Below are 10,079 nucleotides of genomic sequence, written 5' to 3'. Positions count from 1 at the left end.
TTAACCACGCAAAGACAGAGACATTTGCTAAAACTGCTGTAACATTTCAGCTTCTATCTTTCAGAAAGTAGCGGTTTCCTCTTGGCTCCTGCTTACTTTTGGTCCCACACTGAAGTCTTTCAATGAGGAAAGTGGTTTTGAAACAAAAAGGGCACAGGTCTCTCTCACACTGCAGAAGTTAAACAAGACATCAGTACAGGTAACTTGCTTAGTTCAGATCTGAGCTTCAGTGAAATGAAAGAGACCGTCTATTTACACTTGCAAAAATCCTACAACTGCACAGAGCATTACTTATCATGGAGTGGTTCCTGCTTCCCTTTCCTGGATTTAGCTCCCTTGTGACTAGTGGCTTTTCACTGTTAAAAATGTACCTAGCCAATACATCATACTTCAGCCAGTAAAAGGAAAGGGATGTCTTTGTACTTCAGAAGGCAGGGTAGATATGCACCTTATAAACTAACTAAATCAGAGGTAGACAAGCTTTTGTAAGCTGCAGCTTACATCAGATGCTGAGAAGGGGCTGTAGGAAGCAGAACTTCTAAATAGAAAGCAATGTCTAAATTACAAAAGGTAGGAAAGGAGACTGGAAAAAGGAAGGGGCACTGCTGGGAGTGGCAAGGTGGGTAGGAGAGAGAAAAACAAAGCAGTTAACCCAATGAGGGACACAGGTTATAAAAGCTAATCCAGGAAATGGGATAAGAATAGGATAAGAATCCTTCTGCCTGATTTCAGACTAACACAGCTAACTACCTGTCTTAGTCCTCCAGACCCATTGCAAAAATTTTGTAAATAAAGACACATAACACATCACTGTACAGACTGTTAAAAAAATTAATTAATGTCTGCATTTCTACAGTTCAAATAAACTTTTCATAAAGGAAGCTCTCATGGAACCGTAGAACAGAGAGATGGAAAAGACATGAGACCCCCCCATCTCTCTCTGACAATATGGACCTGGTTCCCTACACAGGTTTATTTAGTGCAGCATCCAACCTACTTTGAATGTGTGGGCACTGGACTTCCCCCACTTCCCTTAATCAGTCATTCCAAATCTAGAAAAGCCCTCAAGAATCAAAGAACCTGCCTTACAGCCAACCTGTACTTGCTCCTAAAAAACACACACAGGCACTCTCTGAAGGCCTCTCCAGGTCCTTTATGACAAGCATGGGGACCAGTAGGTGGAATGGATGATTTCTGGACTATCTTCAGTTCTCTGATACATGCCCACCACTTGCATTCCTTCTGGTGGAACTGCTCATATTTATCTGAGGGAAGAAGAAGCTACCAGTGACTTCACAAATGAGCGGATGATTAGAAGATTCACTTGAAATACATGCGGGAGACTCAAACACACAGAGCAAAAGAGCAGACTCTCCCTTAGGTCCCAGAGAGAAGTCCAAAAACATAAAGGACTAGCAACTTGCACTTATTTTAACTTTAAAAGATTTAATCTCATGGCAGGGGAACAAAACATGTCCTCTTCCTTTCAGCTATAAGGAGCGGGCCCCCATCCATGCCAAGGGAGCTGACAAGAGGAACCACACTTCATAACAATCCTGGATGCAAAACTGTACTGGCATCTATTTTTAATACATCCAATGGTACACGTAGGAACTGTTACAGTAATAATATCTGCTGACATATTCCCTCAAATCATTTACTGAATACAAGCCAGAGACAAAACAAGCCCTTGGTCCATGAGACAGAGAGAGGCAGGCAGGATGCCACATTGCTTCCTGCAACACACAGAAAATGCTTATCTTTGATTGATGATCACAGCTGATAATGAACTTCCAGCCCTCTGGCAAGCAGACGGACCATTCCCCATGGAGAGTTCTGTAGCTCAGACACCATTAAGCTGAGCTTTGTGAAAACAAAGAAAGAGGGTGAACAAGTTAGAAAGCTGATTTTGAATCTTTGAGGACCCAGAACTCCCAATGATGTCAGGGACAGCTTTGAGTACTCCACATCTTCGGAAATCAAGGGTAATTAGAGAAGTAGTTCCTCTAGGCCCACAGCTGCCAAAAGTTTTAGGTTCCCCTTTATAGGAATGTTATTGTATAGATTAAACTATCAATACAGCAATTTTGACCTTGAAGGACATCAGGGTCTTCTCAGTCTTGAACACAAAACAGCACTAAAATGCCACATCCTTACAATGTAGCTACACATATGGCATAGAAGTGACTACACGCTAGATAAGACAGTCCCAAGAATGGATTTCAGCCTTTAAGCTGTTTATAATATCCAACAGAAAAAAAATCTGGAGGTAAAACTATCGAAGTACATTGAGATCAGTGTATCACAAAAAACTGCAACAAGTACTTGGGCGTATACCACTATACAGAACAATACTGAATCAGATATATGAATCTTTACATCACCACACCTACAATCTTATTCTTCCTTTATTTACCTGTCAGCAGCCTTGAAAAATACAAAGTAATTTGACAAAAAATAATGCCAGGTATGTTAACAAATGCAATTGTCTTACCATGACTGAGACACAAGTGAAGCATCTTTTCTGGAAGCTGGTGGGTGTATAATATATACTGCTAGGCACAGCTTTCATAACAGCAGTAAGAATGAGCATAGAGGAGTACACAAGAAAAGAACTGCAGAACTAAGCAGCTCCAAAATCTGGACCATAAAGTAAGGGGTCAACTTTATACCACTTGTCACACGCTCATCTGCATTTATGATACATCATCCCACTGATTTTTGCAGCAAAAATATTCTCTGCATTTATTTGCTCTAATTGTATCTTAAAGGCTGCCTGCAAGAATGCTCTCAGTTTATGGAATCTTGGTTAAGTGTACAGGAGACATGTTTGGTTCAAAGGTTTAAAAAAAAATTAGAACCAAGCAGCCAGTTGCTCTAAATGGAATAAAATCTATCCTGAAAAGAATGAAGCCACAAAACTAGTACATTATCTGATATCTGAATATACCCATTTGTCCTGAAGCAGGATCAACCAAGTGACCCATATTATGTCTATGCCATCTGCTTGGCTCTCTACTATTCCCATCCTGTGGGCGTCCTGAACAGCTGGACAACTCTCATTTTCTGAGCGACTTAGACACTGTTTCAACAACTACTGAAATCAGATATAAGTGGAATTCTAGAAGAGTATGCTTCTATGTGTTTTCCCAATATTCACTGCTATTGCTACAAAATGCACAAAGTTCCACATTGCTAGGAAACCCTGCTAGCTGTCTACCAAACGGCATTGAGCCAGACCATTACTGAAATGCTAGACTTGGCTCATTTACCCGTAAGGGAATGCTCCTTTTCTAGTCAGGTTTGTGTATTTCTTCTCTTCCTATCTTTAGAGCCCTGATAAGATAAGAAATGTTGAAGTCACAAGTCAGCTTATATTACAGTTTTCAAAGGGATAAGTTACAGTGTGTTAGCGTAATGAATGCACCAGTGAAACTGGAAGTGATGAAGAAGAATTAAGCCTAACGCAATCAAGATTTTTTTTTTTTAAAACAGTCCAAGAATACTCAATCCCAAACATAATCTGGATTCATCAGACAACAAAAACATGAACTAACCCAACAGCCTCAAACAAAATCCTGGCCTTCCAAACCAAGTAAAACTCTTCCTTTCCATTAATGTAATTAAGGGATATCAGAACATATAGCCACAATTAACTATGCTTTATATAATTAAAACAGCATGTGTCCTAGGCAAAGAACTCGGAAACAAAGAGAAGAGAATATCCATGATCATCAAGACTAAACAAATCCCTAAATATCAGAAACTTGAAAGCTACGCCAAATGCTAACCAGCTTCATATGTAGCTAATGCTTTTGATTTGGTCATGGTCACCAACATTTGTAAAGGACATTAGCACTTTCCAAAAACACACTGCTTTGTGAGTCCTTCTTAAAGTACAGGAAGGAACCCTAGGGACCCACAGGAAGATCCAAGGATATAAAGCCAGAATACTACAATGGTGTGTACTTAAACCAGATGAGCAGTGATATTAATTTAGAAAAAAAGATTCCTACCTGACAGCGACTGAAGATATCTGCCAGGGCCACTTGAACATTGAAGTGCTTCAGAACTTGTAGGGCCTGCTCCCTTGCTTTTTCTGAACAGTTCACAGAGAAACATCTCCCTTCTCCTACCTGGGACCGCAGCTGCAAAAGGCAAGTCACACACCAAAGACATGACAAACCATGTATTCAACGCACTGGGATCTGGGCTCGTTAAAACACACCAGAGTGTGTTGATTTTTACATCAAATAATGTTTGATGCTATTGTGTGCCTATTCACTAAATTTGGAACACACGTGATAATTTAACGCTAGTAATTTAAGATACCTTTGCAAAGAGTTTTGAGAGTGCTAGAACTGTCTAATGTTCAGTATGCTGTACCCAACAGCCAGTTTTAATTTCACTGTAACTTAGCATACAGAAGTACAGTGGTGTTGTCTGAAATGACATAGGACTGTATTTAACCATGGTTATCATGTGAAACCCAGATGAGAGATCATACACTGACATGCAGCTAAGCAAGCCGAGATGAGGAGATAGCACTTGATGAAATAAATTGGAGCCATCTGACCCCTTCTAGCTTTATTTGCACAAGTCATTTATTTTTACCTCAAGCAAGCTAATGGTCACTGAACTTGCAAGGGTTGATCTGGCCACTTCCTATGCATTTGTTCCAGGATAGAGGTTTAGTGCAGATGTCTGTAACCTGGAGTGCATATTTGGGAAGTGTCTAGTTTAGCCTTTATAAAGGTGCTCAGTACCTTGAGATAATTAGCAATCAATTAAGTCTAAAAGTCTACTATAAGCAAACCCTCTGCTATTTTGTGTTATCCACAAAGGAAGAACAAAATCTACAGATCCAACTCTAACAGCTATTTCCTAAAACAATACTATGCATCCTAGGATGGTTATTTTCCATTGGCAATTCCCACACAACATTCATGAACTGGAGATCTGCCTCCTAACACAAGCCCTGACCAATGGAAGTTCCTGACTCAATGGAAGTTCTCACTCATGGCCTGACCCCACAGTCTTAACCAGATTAAATATTTAGAGTCCTCTTTCAGGCCCAGCAATAAACCATATGAAATAATCAACCAGCAAGATGCAGCTTGCAATCTATCCAGGTCTAAGCAAAAAGATAATACAAATATAGTTGGGTCATCATCTTATATCTGTGGTTTGGAATGGGGGAGATCCATGATCTATTCACACGTGCAATCCTGAATTGTTTTACTGCTATAAATCACTTTGTGGATCACAAGACATGTGACTTCCTACAATGGGTATCATAAATATCATAATTATTCACTTGTGTGGTTAAATATATTCCCTCTGAGGATGCACTAATAGTATTTGAGAGGGAACCTGCATTTGATTCATTGAGGAATATAAGCTTTTGTAGTTGTGCTGAGTGTAGTACTGTTTAACTTTTTATATATGCATACAACAATTCAAACTGGGATCATGTTTGGCACTTCCATCCTATTTCTTCCAAGCCCCTAAAAAAGCCGTAGAGCATTAGACAGCAGATAGTGTTGTCAGTGTGGATATATTCAATAAACAGGAATCTCCTTATACTCCTTGATGAAATGGATGGGAAGTCACTTGCATTTAATCACTCCGGATAAGCTGCACAGAGCCACTTTGTTCAGAGATGGGTTTGCTTTCTATTACCTTTTAAGATGCAGAGCAATTGCTCTCAATACTGGCTGCATGAGAAGTGAAACAAACTTATTCCTGACCCTCTGATATTCAGAGCAAGAACAAGACCCTTTTGCATATCAATGGCTTTCAGTACAGGAAACAGATGAAAAAGTTCATCCAGCTGTTGCTTTCACATCTGACTTCTTCTCTCCTCTGCCTTGTGTATTCTAGTCCCAAAAATTACACTATACAAGAGAAATGTATTTACCATCTGATATGGGAGTCCAGAGGTTAAAATGACCCTTCCTTCCTGCCAGGCAATCTGCAAACAAGGAAAAGCCATAATTAACATGAGTTAAAATGACCAGTGAACTCAAACTGAGGACCCCACAAATGCTAATGAAATGATCCTAGCACAGTCCTAAACGCTATTATCTCACTTTACAGATGGGAACAGGAACAAAGGGATAAAGCGACTTGTGCAAAACTTCAAAGAAAGTTTGAAGCAGAGTCTACTGCATGACTCCATCAAGACCCATCCTTCCAGCAAGCACACTAAAGGGTTCACTAGTCAGGTCTGGAACAATTTGGTGACAAAAGAAAACCACTGAATCTGAAAGCAAATTTTTTTACAAAGATTAAAATGGGATTCATTCCCATGTGACTGAGGAGCATTTCAGCTCTTCCTCACCCTGCTACCAGTACATGTTTCTGTAGCCATAATGATAGAAGAACTTCTACACAAAACCAGCACCTCCACTTAGCTAATGCACCACCAGTGCTTCCATGGTCACAACTCTCCTTCACTGGAGGTTTTCAGGGAGTGGTATCTGTCTGGGATGGTTTAGGAATATTGAACCCTGCATCTCTGCAGAGTACTAGCCTAGATGACCCTGGAGGTTTTTTCCAACCTTATGATTTCTCTACAACCAGCTGCTTGTTGCTACAGCTTTCCCCCTGTTTAGGATATTGAGAGGCTCCATCTGGATCCTATCAACACTAGTCCTAAACAACAGTAAGAGAAACTGTAGTCAATGCAATGCTGTTTCTCTGTCTTCTTCCCAGAATAAGCAGGCAATAATACAACCTGCAGGCAAGGAATGCAAGGCTTTAGCAATTATACTGTGTGTTTCTTAGAAATACTTAAAACATCTTCTGGCTACAAACATCTTTCAGCCTAAAGGAAAGCCTTAAAAGAGAGAGGAACCCCAAAGGTAAAGTCTTCCTTTGTAGCTGGCTCACCCAGAGCAAAATCTTGCCAAGTAGATGGGGGTTAGTCTAACTGGACCTTCACAGAGATTTCTTCACACCTGGCCTTCCCATGTGGCCCTGCTTTCTTTTGCAACATTACAGGGCTGGCTAACAGCTCTATTCAGAGACAGTGATTAACACCAACCTCTAAAACACCCTTCCACAGTTAAGGCAGTGGATTTTACCATAAACAAACTCATCATCTTTGTGAGGCACAAGCCCCTACCTGAAGTAGAAGCCTGAGGTCGTGGCAGTGACATCACCCAGCCAGCTTGGTTCAGTGAGTATGACACAATAGCACCAGGTAGTCTAAAATCTGACTACCTGAGGGTGAATCATTAGAAGAGTTTAGGCAACATTAGTGAACATGCAGCTGAATCGCACCTGTTAAATTACCTTACAGGGATTTACTAATGATGGAAAAGAGACCTCCTTCAGACCTAAGTGTATTTCAGGATAAGTCTGGGGATTTCCTAGCCAGGACAGTTGATTCAGACTTCTTGTGGCTAGGGTTAATTAATTCAAGCATACCTAGAAAGGCACCACAGAGACAATGCAAATAACATCAAATAAAAAAATAAAGCAAAACTATTTTTCCCTGCATTGATTTCACTCTTTGGGATATTAACTGGATGAAGTACACAGAGGCCAGAGAGAAGCAATGCATGATAGCACACACCCAGCAGAAATCAATGTGAAATGTAAGTCAGGGAAAAGAGGTCTTTCTTTCCTCTTCAGTTGTAAGAGACATAACCAAACACAGCTCTGGTGCTGTCCAGATAATGGCTATTCACAGTACCTTGATTCAATTATAAAAAAAGAAACCCAATATATGCTGTAGCAGCATGTTGGTATATGTGGTCTGGTACTGGACCAAGAGCTGGTGGAAATGGCAGGAGACACGCTACTTCCATAAACCAGTTTTTATGGGTGTTTAGAGCCCACTGCAAAGTAAACTGACAGCACAGAAGCTGATACAACCCAGTTATAGAGGTAGTATGTATCTGCCATAACTGGGCCAAGGAGCAAAATGCATTTATTGAAAACAAGGCTAATTTCAAATGGAAGTAGCAACGATAAAACCCTCAAGTAAAACCTAATGTACTATATGTCTGAGAATGAACTGCAGTCCTTAAAAATATAGGAGAATTATTCAAGAGGTATGGAAGTGTCACCTGAATTGAAACTGGACTCAATAGGGTTAACATATGTCCAGGTTTTCCTGGACATGTCATCTTTTTGGGTTCTCCCATCTCTGTCCAGGCGGTTTTTTAAATATCAGCAAATGTCTGGGACTTTGCCATGCCTCTGCTTTCCCACCCTCACCGTGCATGCTGGCTGCAGACAAGATGCTTGATTTTGCTACCTAGCTCAGGTACTGACCGCTCGCCCAGCCCGCCCCTGCCCTTTCCCATCCCTCCCTCCCAGCTCTGGGAAGCGGGGCTGCTCCCACCCCATTGCACTGGCCCTGAGGGGGTGTGAAGGTGATGGTGCCCTGCTGTGACAGGTGCAGGAGGTGGATGGCTGTTGTGGTGAGCGCTGCAGTTCCTCTGCCTCCTCCTCTTCAGATCGCCATGCCTTTTGCCTGGTGCTATGGCTCACATGCTTAGCCAGGACTCTATGGACATCAGTACCAGCATGCCCACCTGGCTGGGTCAGGCTGCGGAGGGGAGAGGAGGGGGCTGTGCTGGGAAAGTCTGAGGTGGGAACCCAGCAGCATGGGGCAGGGTGACCCCCAGGTGTATGCTCCAGCAGTTGCAGGAGTTGTGGACTCACCACCACCAGGAGTTGTGTCCCGTTTGCACCTCAGCCCTGCAGGGGGCTGAAGCCGTGCAGCAACAGTGCTCAGCTGAGGCAGGAAAGAAGGGGAGAGGGGAGCAGGGTTTCCCTGTGCCGCAGAGGGTGCTGTGGCATGCTGGTGCTAGTGGGGCAGAGTACAGCCACAAGCCCGCAGCGCCTGCCGCAGCGCCTGGGTGCACTGAATGGGGCAAGGAGGGGCAGGGGTACTTCTCTGCTCCCTCTCTGGCTTTCCTTTCTCCCCCTCCCCGCCACTTCCTCCAGCCCTCTTGTCAGCCCTGTTTTTATTTCCATTCTGACACTTGCCCAAGACTGAGCCTCGTGCCATGCTGCTTCCCCCGGCAGCCTCCACCCCAGGCTGCTTTCCTTCTCTGCCGTCCTGCCCAGGGCAGGGTTGGAGGCCCTCCAGGCCAGGGATTCTCCACCGGGGTGCAGCAGCTGTGGTCCTTCTCAGTCTGTTTGCCAGACATGAATTGCTTCATTCTGTGCCAGAGGTTCAAAGAAAAAAAGGAGCCCAAACTAAGAGCCGGTCCTTTCCCACCCATGCCAAGAGTCTAAAAACACTGGGAACCAGTGCCCTAGGTAGCTCGTCATTTCTCCCCCCACACAAGCTCCCAGCAGGCCTGGGCTCCTCAGGACCACTGGCTGCTTTCTCCAGAAGCTTTTCTGAGCAGCCCCAAGCTACTCCTGGAGCTGTGTGACTTGGGTGGAGAGGTGTAGGCAGCCAGGTCAGATTTACTTCCAATTATTGTGCTCATAAATGCACTTGGCCACCAAAGGGCGATTCTGTTCACCCATCCAAAGCCTTGAAAATCCATGAATACAAACGACACACCATCATCTGAACCAGGGGTCAGCAACATTTTTGGCCAGAGTGCCAAAAACACCCCAACCTCAACCCATTCCTTAACATGGCATACCAGGGGCAGACAGGGGGTGGGGGCTCTGTGGGGTCTGATCCTCATTGCTGGCAGCAGATGCATGGATACTAAGCCTGTGCGAAGTGGCTAGTATTCACTTCGGATTCAGATGTAACAGATTTGGGGAACAGTGATTTGATTCGGTGATTTGAATCACTGTCCTGAATCGATTCGGCCAAATCTGGTTCGGCGATTCGGCCACAGCCAAATCGGCTGAATCAGCTCCATCCCCAGCCCGCTCTCAATGGCTGCCACACCCACTCCCCCAGCTCCTGGCTCTTTGAAGAAAAAAAAAAGGCCTTCACTCACCGGCTGCTGCCCAGCAGGGGGGTGATCCCTGCTACCCCCCGCTGCGTGGGGGGATCTGCCACAAGCCCCCCAACCCCTACCTGCTCCCCCAGCCCCCCCATGGCTGTCCCCATGAAACCACTCAAGCCCCAAAAAGGGCTTCAATTGTTT

The 10,079-nt window shown here is 43.6% G+C and overlaps 1 protein-coding gene across 4 annotated transcripts in view; it reads right to left on the bottom strand.

Moving 5' to 3' along the window:
• Nucleotides 1-10,079, bottom strand: part of EXD3 (exonuclease 3'-5' domain containing 3) — a 525,078-nt gene that overhangs the window by 265,698 nt on the left and 249,301 nt on the right. For all 4 annotated transcript variants that reach the window (XM_019510424.1, XM_019510425.1, XM_019510422.1 and 1 more), the window contains exons 19-20: nucleotides 5,921-5,974; nucleotides 4,017-4,148 (exon numbers count right to left, since the gene is read on the bottom strand). In XM_019510424.1, the coding sequence (XP_019365969.1) occupies nucleotides 4,017-4,148; nucleotides 5,921-5,974 (186 nt within the window). The remainder of the gene's footprint in view (nucleotides 1-4,016; nucleotides 4,149-5,920; nucleotides 5,975-10,079) is intronic.

The sequence above is a fragment of the Gavialis gangeticus genome, unplaced genomic scaffold (genome assembly GCF_001723915.1).
Source record: "Gavialis gangeticus isolate Ggan-Ray unplaced genomic scaffold, GavGan_comp1, whole genome shotgun sequence".
Lineage (NCBI taxonomy): Eukaryota > Metazoa > Chordata > Crocodylia > Gavialidae > Gavialis > Gavialis gangeticus.
The sequence above is the reverse complement of the archived record's forward strand: the minus strand, read 5'-3'. Positions and strand labels throughout refer to the sequence as shown.